Below are 14277 nucleotides of genomic sequence, written 5' to 3'. Positions count from 1 at the left end.
GAATATTACGAGTCCTTTGAATGGATCGTCCATGGTTTTTTATACATACAGGTTGAATGCCTCATCCTGTATAAACTTTTTCCGACTTAAGCAATAGAAATATCAAATAAGGTAAGTGTTCAACTGAAATTAGAATTCATCGTTTAATTAAATATATTAGGTATATTGATAAACAAAAAGTACAAACTAGATACGTGTATAAATATAAAGCTGCGTGAATGTTATTTTTTTAGGGGATATTGGGAAGGGGAATTAAGGAAACGAATACGAACGATCGTTTCACGTGTGAAATTCATTTGATCTCGCACGATAATTATAATTACCAGCGGCTCAATGTCAGCTCTTTCCATTATTTTAATAATGTATGTATCCTTGTGCTCGATTTTTATTCGAAGTATAACGATTACGATATACATATTATTTATTGCTTTTCTATAAAGACAAACTTGTAGTTTACAAAGCTGTTTAATTTATTTCTTAAGTTTGCAAGACATTTCCTCGTTGAATCGTGAAATTGTCTGCGATAAGGATCTGTACTAAGGCGAGGAATTTTTATGTGCGCTTACAAAGCTAGTCGCTCAAGTTATGTGAAAGCACACATGAAAAGTCTCTGTATTTGCGTGATTAGACGAGCAGTATGCGCAATCATTCGTTTCAGAGATTCGTGACGTCAGATCTACACTTATACGTTAACAAACTATTCTCCTTTTTTTACAAGATTTATTGTTCGTTACATATATACAGTTAAGAATGAAGATTGCAGGTTGTAAGTTTCTTCTCTATCATACAATTTACGTGATAAGCGTGACCGCAGCCGAATATCGCGATTCCATTGTTACCTAATAGAACCGGTGTTTGAAGTGACAGAGTGCAGCAGGGGCATGTAGAGAATTTGTTTTGATAATGCATCCCCCAATGATGGGCCCCGCTTCCAAATATGTTTTTGTTAATCGATCTACCTAAATCTTTCTCGAGAACGTCCACCAGCTGGTCTCGAACCTGCAGAAACCATGGCGAGATGTATTTACCATTTATAACTTAACACAGAGCCTCTTATCGAAAGATCGCTTACCTTTGCAGAACACATTGTATTGTATTCAGATGCCTCGAGATTATTCTGACTGAAATTAACGGTACGTTTCATTCCATGCTGGTATAAGATTTTTGTAAATACAAGTGACTGAAATATACTGCAACAAATTAAGATTGCTTTACAGAATGTACGTATTTAGTGATTATTACAACCCGAGCCTACGGCGCGTGTCGAGATTAGATAGAATCAGAAAGGATTTTCATTCACCTTTTATCGATAGGAACATTCGGCACGGCTTTCTCCAGCTTCGCTAAAACCGCCATCGCGGTATCGGGTCCCTGTCTCTTTATAATTTCGTGCATCACAGCGGTCCAGTGTATCGACACTTCGTTGTGGCCGTTTTTTATACATTTCCCACAGAATAGACACTGCCCTTCGTGCATTTCTTTTAGATACGTTGCTACGAGACTCCATTGCTTTCCGTCTAATACAGGCAGAACAATGGAGAGCAAGACGTTGTCTTTGATCTGAAGGCACTGGCGCAGTAAATCATTCATCAGGATGCCACGCTGCTCTACGCAGATCAGCAAATAGTCACGCCACAAGTAAGGTACTGTGTTACATAGATTAACGCATTGCTCTTTGTTGCTTTCGCTTACAAATCTTTTAACAAGAGATCTACCAATTTCTAGGAACTTGGGCTCTACTAATTCATTTGTTAGATAAGGGCTGCCGCAGGCGCACCTTCTGTAACTCTGCGCGTTTATACTAACGAAAGCTATCAGTATTTGCTTCATTATATGCTTGTTATCAGTCGATTGGACTAATTGCATGGAGGTGTTCTCTAGCAGAGTGTTAAAGTAATTTAATTCCGCGGTTCTCAATATCTCGTACACAAAGCTTTTCAAGTCTGTGAAACTCTCGTAGGAATCTTTAAAAACATTCATTCTCAAACTCACGTCTGATATTAGTTTCTCTAGTTCTCCTTCGTTTACGGACAGTCTGATATTCGCGACTGACGCGTATATAGCTTCCAAGTCTATTTGCATTCGTTGCATCGGATTCTTATTCGAGTTCGATTCTTCTTTCATTTCTAAAGTTTCTACATTGCGATTTTCTACTCTGCTCGTTGTATTTGAATTTGCATCCTCAGGTTCTCCCGCTTTGTAAGCATCGTCGATGGATAGCTGTGCCAACGTTTCTATCTGCGTCGCTGATTCCGAATCAGGAGGATTCTCATCGCTCTGCGATAAACAGTGTGACACCGATTTGTGCCTGAAACTCTCCTCCTCCTTCGAGTCTAAGTTTCCGGAATTAACAACCACGATGCCCGAATCCAATTTCTTTGGACTCGTCTTAGAATTGGATTCCAGGAGAAGCGTTAAAGGGTGTAACAACGTCGACAACTCGTCATCCCTAAGCAGCTTGTTCTCGATATCACATATGTCGTCGATCTCCGTACTCTTTAGTAGTTTCTTCAATTGCACTTTGTAGAAGAGGCATATCTCTAAGCATTCTTGATATTTTTTTCTATTATACAATCGTAGTATCAGGGAGTCCAAGAAAGACAATGTTAAGCAATGAAACTCTCCGTTGGAAGTCATCAAGTATATTCTATTCTCTATGGTCTCTGCCATGCATATATTTGAAAATTCGTTGTTCCACAGAACCACAGTCGCAGTTAGAGGATCAATTACGTATAGACCGCTGGATGTATATGAAAATAAATACTTCTCTGCGATGACAAACAGGTGAGAGAAGTTAATGGACTGTGGCATCCAGGCTTGCGCTGTCTGCTGCTGGTGAACAGGTTTCTTAACATTTGGTCTACATATTGTTGCCGATGGAACAGCTAGCGCTTCTTTAAATTGATGAGTTTTCATTACAACTCCGTTCGCAGATACTTCCCAGAGTCTGGAACCCGGTCGTGCACAGAAGATCTGAGGAATGTTCTCCTCTTGTACGTTGCTGTTGTCCTCGGGAATGAAATTGAAGGAACGCTTCTTACTAACTGGTTTCTCTTCCTTTTGAATAACCGAGGTACTCGTGTTCTCTGCGAGGTACGTTTTGTAGAAACAAGCACCGAACTCTCCATTGCGCGTCTTGTTTCCTACTTGCTTGTACTGTTCTTGTGCCGTGTCGCATATGTAGCAACGCGTTAAGGTTGAAGCTAATAGCAAAGGCGCTGAGAAACTCAGTTGCACCACTGCTGAATCTAAATTCATTAGTGTACAGGCTGGAGCTTGAAACATGCCATTAACCTACACAAACGAATTGCGCTTTTCGTTATGGGTACTTTGTAAATTAATTTATTAGTCTAGTGAAAATTAAGACTTACTGCGAAAATGGACAATACCATAACGGAGATTTTACCATTCCAATCTCCAATATACACTTCGGAACTGTTATCATTCCAGCAGAGACAATTAACTCGTTCGTTTGCGTGCTCCGTTGATATGCCTATCAACTTTGGTGTAGGTTTTAAAGCTATGAGACAGACTATTCCTCGTGTCGTTGTTAGGGCGATTATCTTTTCATCAGGTGATATGAGAAGATGAGACACTGCTCCTTCCTGTTATAACAGAAGTTGCTGTTATAGAAAACGGTTGTGCAATAAAGGGTTACTTTAATTTTATGATTAATTTGAATAAAACGATTTTCTTACTGCGGTACATTAAGAAAAGCTTATGTACCGATAAAGGTATTAGCTGTAGGAAAGAGCATGGCTTCCTTGAAAACAAATACACGCTGCCACTGGTCGAACCCAGTAGAATATAACTGGGAGACGTGCTGAAGCATGTATACTGCAAAATGACAGAAGAGCGATCAAAGCTGGGAATCCACCTAAAAGCTAAACTAAGCTATGCTGTGCTGTGCTAAGTTTTAAAAAATTAGCTTTGATACATCCTTTAGTCGGGAATCCACCTGCAAAGCTAAGCTAAGCTGTGCTATGTTTTTATGTTTTATAGCACAGCCAGACATAGCATAGAATAGCTTAGCTTTCAGTTGGATTCCCAGTTTAAGCTTTAAAGTTGTATTAACCAACTTGACAAGGATGAAAGTCTTGGAATCTTTACGATTTAACAAAAGAACAATAGAACGATAGAAGATCATTCAGTAATGGTATTATAAATATTACAATCTACGATCATTATATAATAATAATTTCACAGAGTGTATAAAAGTGTAAGTACCTTAATTCGTAGGGTTGAGTTGATAGGTTTATAAAGGAGAGAGTTTATTTCCTCGTATTCTGACAAGACGTAAGGAAATTCCGGCATAGCTTGTGAAATCTCGTACGCAGTAACTCAATTACTCAAGCTGCAGATAAAAACATACACAAGCGAATTCAATCGTAATTGCAACGAATTTTGACATATACGAACACGGAACACCAACTTGTTAAACAGTTAAAATAATTCATTCATTCATTTATTTCCAATTACTGGGTATAAAAGTCTTCTTATAGAAACATTGGAATTCATCGTGCAACGATATCCATCGATACAATTAATTTATTATTTTTAAAACGGTATTGAACATAGTTCGATCACAGACGAGGTGTAGGATAGACTTCACATCTTATAGGAGTTCGTGTCGCACGAACTGATATACCGACTGCGCAAAAAATCAGAATTTTCGACGCGCACTCTGCATTTGGGAACGGTAACTCTGGCAACTGATTCAACACGATCACTGAAGTCGATAAAGGTAATAAGTAACGCAGCGCAGTTCGTGTCACTGGTTAGCGGCCAACTAATACTTTATTTAACCCTTCATGCTATTTCGCTCAAGAACTTTTCGACTTAATAAATACTTAGAATATAGGATATACTGTAAATATTTTTACGCGGGAAGTAGTTAGTATTATTTCAACATAGTTCTATACGAAGAATTACAACATTTGCACATCTCAAACCTCCACTTCGTATAAAAACTGTGTACATACACACTGCATACAAGTAGGAAAGAAAAGAAAAGGTTAACAAAGAGAATGAACTGAGAATGGAAATGACAACCACTGTTTATTCCGGTTTACATAACCATTATTTATTCGAATTCACAGCTTTCATTTAATTTTCTTTCTTGTACACATTAAAAACCTTTTCCAGCGTGTAATCGTCTCCCTCTCCCGTCAAGATTCTCATTAATAACTTTCGTGACAAAGATCGTTCACTATATCCCTAATCGCGTAAGGCTCCACAAGATTTTCCACGCTTTCGTTCGTTGCTGAAAACTTCCGAAACTCCTTCCTCTTCGTGAGAACCTGCGGAAATTGTTCGTTTCTTCTTCCACCGTAAACTGGACGAATAGTCGCATTCCGTTCGCCGCCCTGTAATTATATTATTACAAACACTAATCGTCGCAGTAACAGTGAAAAAAAGGCAGTTCTATTCCTCACTTACCCACGTCGAGTTTTCCTCGTCGCGATCTTCAAACACGACAGCATGCAAGGAAGAAGTCCTCGACAGTTTCTTAACATTTTTCGACTCGAATGCCTTCGCCTCTTCGGCCAGTTGATCGTAGGACATAAAACGTCGCGGTTTCTCCTTACACTCAGATTTCTTCCGTCTAATCAAGTGCCCCAGAAAGTCTTTAAAAGAACTTCTTCGATCCAGTTTCTTCCTCTCATTTCCACCCAGCGTAACGTCTTTTTCTTTCTTCCTAAATATTCTGTCCAAAGTATCCCTCTTACGATCGTCCTTATTCTTTTTCAGGAAGCAGGAGTTCAGAGAACCGACATGTTTCGGTATTTCAACTCTATTGGGATCAAAGGAAGAAGATCCGTGCTGCTTGTTCAATTCACTTTGCGAATGTAGCTCTTTGGAAATCTGTGAATAGCCAAGCGATTTCGGGTATCCACTGCTGCGTTTCTCGTCCGTTTCAAATGTTTCTTCTTTCTTCCTCGTATGTCCAAGTATTAATTCTTTCGCGTTACAATTCTTCCCGCGATTTTCAGAGCGAGACCACTCGGTTATCTTGCTGTCCCGAAATTCGCCCACTGTATTCTTGGAATCTGGCTCGCGTTTAAAATTCTGTGAGCTGTTTCTGTCCGCAGGAAAGGAGGCATGTCTCTCATTTAGGTAGGAGTTTGGATCGGAATAATCGTTTCTGCTGTAGTATTTAGTGAGAAACTCGTCGTCCGCTTTGCAAATTTCATTCTTCCTTTCCAGAGAGGCGATCATCTTTTTCACAAAGCTTTGCGACTTCTGGGAGGACGATTCCTGGCGTCTTCCACGTTCTTTGGCAAAGTAATTCTTCTTTTCTTTGAGGTCCTCCAAGGTGTAAGTTCTGTACCGATCTTCCGCAGATAAATGATCCTCGTCGCTCTGTATATCGTCGAAAATATCCAACGTGGACTTGGAACAGTGGCTTCGTAACTCCGGTGCCATTTCTCTTATTCTTCCTCCGATTTCAACGTAACTTACCAGCTCTTGCGAAGTAGTTTAGGGTGTATTGATTAATGTAGAGCAATTTAGTGGGTTTGTTGTCACTTATTTATTTCCCGACCACACTGACAATGACCGTTTAGTTCGATGCCTGGAACTGTAATGACTAAGTTACGCTAATTTGCTCTTTGTTGTTCTGTTAAATGATAAATATCGCAGAGGTCGAGCGCCAGTGTGTACTTCAGAGTCATTCGATGAATCCTCTCGCGATCTTCTTGCGGGTGAACTTGAATCACGTAGCTTTGAACAGTGACATTGCGTTTAATACCTTTTATATTGTTATAAAAATACATCTACTTGTGCTTCATATATTTTTACCTATTTTACTGTTTTGTTTCTTACGACCGTTAAATTAACTCTCCGTTTGAATTCTTTTTAAACAAGGAACAAGTGAAATTCATAGCAGCGGTCTCAACAAATTTAAATAACGTTGCACGCTCGAAGAGGAATTCTGTTTCTATTCGCTTCTGAAGGATGCGCCGAACAAAGGAGCTGCGTTTTGTAATTATTTATTCATACGAACGCGGTGTGTCATTATACGCGCGTTACATGGAAAATAGTCGAATGCCAGGAACCTCGAATGTTAATTAATGATTCGACACACGAGCTACGGAATTCCTTGCAACAGTTCACGCACGCATGTTATGCACAATTTCTGTGCCAGAAAATATTCGAGGCATTGGGAAATGGAAATTGATATAAAAATTGAAGAATCTTACCTGCAAGTGATTTTTAAAAAAGTAAAAAAAAAGGTGGAGTTTGCAATAGCTACCGTCTAATTTTTTATTCACGTTCCTCTATCTTGTAAAAACAGTTAGAATCGATCAACTTCGGAATTATTAAAAGCTCAAAGACTTCTTTAAAATTAAATAAAAGTTTCTTCCGTTTCGTATCGCTTTATCTATTTCTAGACAAGTCAATATTAGAAATTAACCCAGGATCCTACAAAGTCCAGCGGTACGTTCAAGATCTTGAATATTATAATAAATTCTTTCCTAAAAAATGAAGGAGTTAGGTCTGGGTTAGATATAAGAAAGAAAAAGGAGCGAGGAATTTGTAACGAGACTGACTCAATGTTCTGGAAATACGTATAAAAACTGCTGACCCATTTCTCCTTCCTGGCCTGAATTATTTATGTCTAAATAACAGCCAGGTGGGATTGCATCGTAAGTGAATTGTACACCTAGTGCACAAATACAATGTTTCGTTGAACAGATATTTGAACATTCATCGCGTAACATCGAGCTCAGTCTAGTCAAGTAACATTAAAGAATACACCGATCCACAGGTTCCATTGCTGAAATTGCTTTTAATGCGCTTACTTCTATAAAATCAATGTACAATAACGAAGTATACATTCACGCTATGTAATTCTAAATTCCGTTAGAAGGCGAGCGGTAAGCGTGACGCCTTAATATTCCATCGTTGAAGAATAATATCACAATTTACAATGTACAAATTTTCGTCAGAATTTGTTCAAACGATGCATCGCGTTCAAGGAGAACCGTGCGCTGCAACATTCAACGCGTTTGGTTCGCCATTTTCTGCGCAGGAAGCGTTATCCAATACACCTGGTTCCTTTAATTCTGACTTCTAACTGCTCTAATGCTAATGCCCAGCAACGAGTGGGCCCGCTTCACACGGTTGGCATTACTTTCCTGAATATGGTCTACGGCGGAAGCATCGCTTTGCTCTAAACCATATTCACAAAACACTATGAATAGGAACGCTTGCGGACCCAATGGCAATCGTGCGAAGTGGGCCTCAATTACCATACATTTACATTAAAACAGCTAGACTCTAATGAACCAAATGTACAATCTTATTCAAATAACACTTAAAGGATAGCTAACGATCGCACGTAGAGTAAGAAATAGAAAGGCGTTCCCCGAGGCAATTGTACTCGAGCGAATTATCACATGATAGTGTCGATCTAATATCACAAAGGTCTCCCTCAGTTGCATTCTCTCGCAATACAAAGATCAGAGGCGAAGTTTCATTAAAAAGTTTCAAAATAACTGGCGGTCGAATGTCAAGGACGAACTATTCTACGATTCTCAAATTCGGATAAAAATCAAGTGCTGGAAGAGAGGTACCCCTTACTCGAGAGAGTACGAACATCCTGTTTCAAGAGTTATTGAAACGAAAGGCACTTGATAACTCACTAAATTCCACGTATTCGGACGCTTGTGATTAACAACTAATAACGCACAAGTTAACAAAAGGTTCTTTAAGTATCAGCATGCCAACGATAAACCCGAATGCGGAAGAAGAAATAATTGTAAAGAATGAGCGTGTAAAGTAGTCGATGACCTATCAGAGGGTCTATTAATATAATAATCTAGCTTCGGCTAGCTATTACTCTTAGATTACATTTCTTCCTAAACCTGCATTCTGTACACTACAATCATTCAAGCGCTCGACGGTCCAGAAATTCTCACTGCGCGCCAAAGCATCCACGATAAGTATCTACCTTCTTCAACAGGAGATGCGGAAGGTGTGGCCAATGGACGGCCTGGGCCTCGAAGATCTCTTGACCCTGGTGGCCCTGTTCTCCAGGGTGGAGTCGTTTTGGGAGTCCTCTGACCAGGTGCTGTTCGTGACGAATCCACAGGTGGATTTGTCCGACCTATCGGAGTAGCCTGAGTCGATGACGGTGGTCTCGTCAATCCTGAACAGCTTCCTGGATAGAGCGTTGTTGGTCTTTTTAAAGGTTCCTCCTCGTTCGGGCATCTGCGAGCTCTCCGCTTCGCTGTCGCTTCTGATGGGACTGACGCAGGGTGATTGCCCATTACCGGACAATCTGGACATGATACTGAGCAGGGAGCTGCTTCGAGGCAGCTTGCACCTGGACACGGGTATCCAGTAGACGGAGTCCTCCTCCGGTTCAGGCTTCCGATCGCTCTGTGACCCCTTGGTGGTCGCTGTGTCCGTGGAATCGGAGGCCAAGCTCTCGTCGTCGCTTCTGAGGATGGCCGACCTTTGCTCAGAGTCGCTGTTGCTGTCGGTGTCCTTCAGCGAGGTCGTGGTGGCGCAGGACTCGCTGCAGCTGTCTTCCTCCGTCGTCGAGTCCTTCCTGCTCGACATGCCGATCACAGGGGTCTCTTCTCCGTTCTCCAGCGCGTTCACCAGCTGCTTCACGAAGCTCTGATTCACCCCCGCGACCTCGATCTGCCGTGGAACAGACGGCTTGCTCACCTTCTCTGTCAGCGCTTCAATGATCCCTTGAACCACGGTGTTCACTCGGCCTGCTAGCTTGCTCCTCACCACGTGCTCCAGGTCCACGGACTTCCTCCTTGAATTCATGAACCTCGAGCACGGCGACTGCGTATTGGGCTCTAGAGGCAGCTTGGGCTTCTTCGCCTGGACGATTGGAGCTGCACGCTTCGCCTCCAGTTCGGATTTCCTCTCTTGGACAGAGGCGATGCTTCTCTTCCACTCCAAAGTCGACTTCTTCTCCGGAGTGGAGACTCCGTTCCCAGAGACCTCGAGCTTGGTCACGATCTCGCGGATCAAGGTGCTGGATTTCGGGATCCCCAGAAGCGCGTTGTCCTTCTCGAAGAAGATCGGATCGATCGAGCGCATGTTCCTCTCCAAATACGAGCTCACACAATTGCTCGATATACTGGACGTCTCGGAACGCAAGGATACATGCTTCAACTTTGAACTGTCCTCGAAGAACGACGCCTTCTCCAAGAGGCTCTTCGACAACCTCCTTGGCCTGGGCGCAACCTCCGGAGAAGTCTGCGGGAAACTAGTCGATTTTTCCTCAAAAATACTAAACTTCTCGAGGATGTTTCGCGATGGGACTTTCTTCAGTTTCGGTGCCTCCTCGAGGATGGTCAGATTGGCCGGAGTGAACCTAGGGGTGGAAGCAGCAGGCACCTTGAAGTCCCCTTTTATGTACGGCGTTCTCGAAGGCGTGTCCATGATATTTGAGAATTGAAAATCGCTGTCTTTGGTCGTCTGCGTGGAAGTCTTTGGGGGGGTGTGGTCCTTGGCCATATCGTTGTCAGTCTTCGTGTTATCGTTAATTGATTGGTCTTCTGACGCGACTACTTCGCACTTGATATCTTCGACGACGGCGCTGGAATGCTTTATTGGCGGCGCAGGTGGAAAAACGAGGTTTATGTTTTGGATCTTCCTCGAGGGCGACATCTTGGGGAAGGTTCTGCTGATGTTCGTCGACAGCTTCACCTTGGGGAGCGTCGTGTCGAATACTTCCACCTTCGGTGACGATGACTTCGAAGGGGACTTCTCATGCTTGGCTTCCGGCGACTTCTGCTTCGAGATCTTGGAGACTCCATTGATGGAGTTCTCTTCAGGAGTAATAGTTGCTGGTTCGGCGTGTGGAAGTGTGTCTGAAATTGGATAGAGATCTATTAGTTCTTTAATATAATGAAATACAAAATCTTCTACGAGTGGTGGCTTAATAGAAAAAAAGAGTAGTTCTTGCAAAAACAAGTGTTTTCTTGCGGGTCGTCACGCTTTTTTTTTTTAATATTACTAACTTTATTAACTTAGAATTATATTCTGAAATACCTATTTCGACTTCGGCGAACGGATGCGCTGTCGATTACGAAATGTTTAGGGTGTGTTATAAGTGGGTTAAACTCTAATTAAGTTTAGGAATTTTTGTAATATTCCGTGAAATAAATAAATTATTTTTAATGTGTTTTCTTTACATTATCTTATATGGGGAAGGGGGTTGCAGGTTACTTGAATATTATGAAAGGGGATCGCGACTCAAAAAAAGCTTGGGAAACACTGTTCTATCACAACATAGAATTCTAAAGTTAAATAAAATAAACATACCTGAGAGTGTGGAATGCTTCTTATTTTCGAAGCTTTTCCAGGACGATGGTCGGGACTCGATCGGCGTGACATTGTTCAATATCTTCGGCGGATTCGAGCGTTTGTTCATGTACCAGTCAGGAATGGAGAGTTTCAGAATAGATCGCTGAACCTTCAACTCTGCCTCCGTCAGTTGTCTGTCCTATTAAACAAAAACAGTACACATGGTTCTTGTATTCGGTCTACAGAACTCTTACACAAAAAAGGCACAATATTATTGTTTATCTTTCCTCCTCATCTCCAATCTATCGAAAATTCAAAGCTGCTCGTGTAATTGCAGAATTCCTCCAAGAATAATTAACATTCCAATGGCAACAATAATTAAAAAAATACTGGAGAACCAACAAACGCCGCTACTACATATTCCACAAACTCTAACGAGAAGAAAAGCAATTCTGAATTAACACCATGATCTATATTAACACTTACAAGTTGATCAGTAGGAGAGAACAGCATGTTGTTTCTAATCCACATAGTCGACACAGCCATTTCTATCGTATTTTATCACCACCGAAATGCACGAAGGACCGTAATGCACGCGCTGGGCTATACTTGTTAAAACTTTTAAACGGACGATGTTTCTTAAACGCGTACTTCTAAACGGGGTCGGTCAGACTGTCGCAGTCATGTTGGCGTTCGAAGAGTAACCGAGACACAGGTCGTGTCTGTAACGTGCCCTGACATTTGTCTACTACGAATGAGTCATGCATCCCTCCGGCACCCCTTAATATATTTGCCTGGAGGGCCAACCACCTCCTACTCCTCGGCTCGCAGGTCTCCGGAAGTGGTGGTAGTCTTCGCGACAAGGAGCGTTCCTGGAAACGGAAGGACCGCTGCGGTTCGATTATTTGAAAATTTAGCTGCGCTGTTTTTCTGCCTTCTTCGATTACGTTGGAATTAATAAGGGACTCCTGTCTCGGAACGCTTTGCATCACGTTCGAGGATGTATTAAACGGTGGAACATAGTTGTAAGCTTCGAGCAGTGTGCGGATTTAACAGGGCGGCTTATGAGCAGTTGCCACCTGGGCCCCTGCTCGGAAAGTCCCACCAGGGCCCCATCCTGAAAAAGAATTATGATTTTATCAGAACTATATTCTTTTTCTGTATTATTACAATGAGCCAGTTTTCAGTAAACTACTGGTTTAGTTTCCCGAAAAATGGGCCCCTCAACGTTTTTCACCTGGGCCTTCTTTCTTAAATCCGTCACTGGCTTCGAGGTACTTTGAATCACTTCGATTACTCTATCAAGTGTAAATATTTTGAAAGTGTTGATGAGTCGTGAGAACTTTTTTAATAGTGAGAAGTAGCTTCACGTGTTGACAGTTTTAAGATGTGAATGATATTCGAGGTGATGCAAAATGAGACAGCAAGTTAACACCTATATCACTGTTAATAAATACTATTTTGCTTATTTGAGCACATGTAAGTTTACGTGGCAATCGATTAAATATTCCTTAGCATGGAAGATTTATAGGAAAATTTTTCCCAGCAAGTAGAAAATAAAAAATAAATTATTTCGTAAATAATTTTATGTTGACGTAGATTTTCCATTTTCTTTCATTTTCTATATGAGCTATATTATTACAGGTAATTGAGGCCTCGAGAGCAAAAACGGACTAACTCACATTGAGAACAAATTATTTTTCCCTATTTTATATGATTAGTACAGCCTATTAGAATACACTATTGCTACTAACTCAATTTTGCAAAAAAATGTGCGTTACTCTGAAAGACAGGAGGAAAAATTCAATGTGCTTAAATCGCAGTTGATGCAGAAAATTTTCCAGAAAATTCGAGAGGCGTCGGGGAAGCGAGGCAATTGTTACGGTATTGTAAGGATTGTTACGGCACCGTAAGGATAATCACGGTCACCGACATTGCCATTTGTATTAAGATTGCCGGCAATGCGAAGGATAATAAATCCCCCAAAGCGTCTACCTGCTTGCCTTCGCGGGGACTCGAAGATTTGTAGCGGATATTTCATTGTCATTGGCACTAAACATTCAAATACTCGAGAATTACACTGAACCGAAATATCGACGAAAACTAGAGAGTGACCCAAGAAATCGCAACTTCTTGGTCCCACGATTTTGGAACTGAATTTTATGCCAAACGATACCTCACGATTAGGTGACAATTAGTTTCTGAGATATGGTAGGTCAATGAACTGAAAATTCGTTAACTTTTATGTCAGTCTGATAATTTAAACAATCGTATGTCAAAAAGTATTCTAATTTTCATAAAACTTTGGCCTAATATTCGTAACGCAAAAAGTTATAAAATGAATTTTCGTAATTAAAGCAATATTTATGGTTTTAACAATAATTATTTTCAATTGTGTGGAAGCCGTGTATTCTGATTGATAGAATGTCAATATACACGTTTACTTACGCCCGTGGCCGCTAAGTGGCTCTGAATTAGCGACATTCTCGCAATAAATGTTATGAATTGGGAAAATCTAAGTTCAAATTCGTTGTTAGCAGTCAGCAAAATCTCATGGAACAATTCGTTAATTATCGGACTGACATAAAAGTCCGTTTCACTTCTCTTACCTCCCATATCTCAGAAACTAATTGTCACCTCATTTGAAAATTTCGTGTAATTGATGTCTCATCATAAGCTATCGTTTGCCATAAACTTCAGTTCGAAAATCGTAGGACCAAGAAGAGGCGAAACAGGGCCTCATTTTTGGGTCACACTTTTACGTCTACACATAAAATATTAAATTTACATCCGAGTCTGAATTTGCTTATCAGCAAATTGCTAAGGACCGGGTAATAGTACATCTTTAACCCTAAGCTTCCCATTAGCAGGGGCTGAATGTAACGGGCGGCCGATGAGCAGTTGCCGCCTGGGCCGAGAAGGTCCCCAAGGGTCCCATCTTCGGAAAAGAAGTTATGATTTCATCCAAACACTATATTTTTTCCTGTACTACTACAC

General features: G+C 41.1%; 3 protein-coding genes across 6 annotated transcripts; all 3 read right to left on the bottom strand.

Moving 5' to 3' along the window:
- Positions 1–700: 700 nt before the first annotated feature.
- On the bottom strand, positions 701–4640 carry Pink (WD40 repeat domain-containing protein pink). Of its 2 annotated transcripts, XM_076808311.1 has the most exons (7): positions 4427–4640; positions 4228–4340; positions 3727–3837; positions 3372–3605; positions 1301–3294; positions 1073–1190; positions 701–999 (listed from the first exon to the last, which is right to left on the bottom strand). In XM_076808311.1, exons 1-7 carry the CDS (start codon positions 4455–4457, stop codon positions 745–747), a joined length of 2856 nt encoding a protein of 951 aa, XP_076664426.1. In that variant the 5' UTR covers positions 4458–4640; the 3' UTR covers positions 701–744. The 2 variants fall into 2 exon arrangements, with proteins under 2 accessions (XP_076664426.1, XP_076664427.1); XM_076808312.1 differs by having other exon boundaries at positions 4228–4640.
- Positions 4641–5028: 388 nt separating this feature from the next.
- Positions 5029–6631, bottom strand: LOC143367317 (uncharacterized). Of its 2 annotated transcripts, XM_076808984.1 has the most exons (3): positions 5898–6631; positions 5440–5792; positions 5029–5366 (listed from the first exon to the last, which is right to left on the bottom strand). In XM_076808984.1, exons 1-3 carry the CDS (start codon positions 6424–6426, stop codon positions 5181–5183), a joined length of 1068 nt encoding a protein of 355 aa, XP_076665099.1. In that variant the 5' UTR covers positions 6427–6631; the 3' UTR covers positions 5029–5180. The 2 variants fall into 2 exon arrangements, with proteins under 2 accessions (XP_076665099.1, XP_076665097.1); XM_076808982.1 differs by having other exon boundaries at positions 5440–6629.
- Positions 6632–7772: 1141 nt separating this feature from the next.
- LOC143367314 (uncharacterized) lies at positions 7773–12037 on the bottom strand. Of its 2 annotated transcripts, none has more exons than XM_076808976.1 (3): positions 11767–12037; positions 11299–11479; positions 7773–10862 (listed from the first exon to the last, which is right to left on the bottom strand). In XM_076808976.1, exons 1-3 carry the CDS (start codon positions 11824–11826, stop codon positions 8962–8964), a joined length of 2142 nt encoding a protein of 713 aa, XP_076665091.1. In that variant the 5' UTR covers positions 11827–12037; the 3' UTR covers positions 7773–8961. The 2 variants fall into 2 exon arrangements, with proteins under 2 accessions (XP_076665091.1, XP_076665092.1); XM_076808977.1 differs by having other exon boundaries at positions 7773–10844; positions 11767–12036.
- Positions 12038–14277: the final 2240 nt, after the last annotated feature.

The sequence above is a fragment of the Andrena cerasifolii genome, chromosome 3 (genome assembly GCF_050908995.1).
Source record: "Andrena cerasifolii isolate SP2316 chromosome 3, iyAndCera1_principal, whole genome shotgun sequence".
Lineage (NCBI taxonomy): Eukaryota > Metazoa > Arthropoda > Insecta > Hymenoptera > Andrenidae > Andrena > Andrena cerasifolii.
The sequence above is the reverse complement of the archived record's forward strand: the minus strand, read 5'-3'. Positions and strand labels throughout refer to the sequence as shown.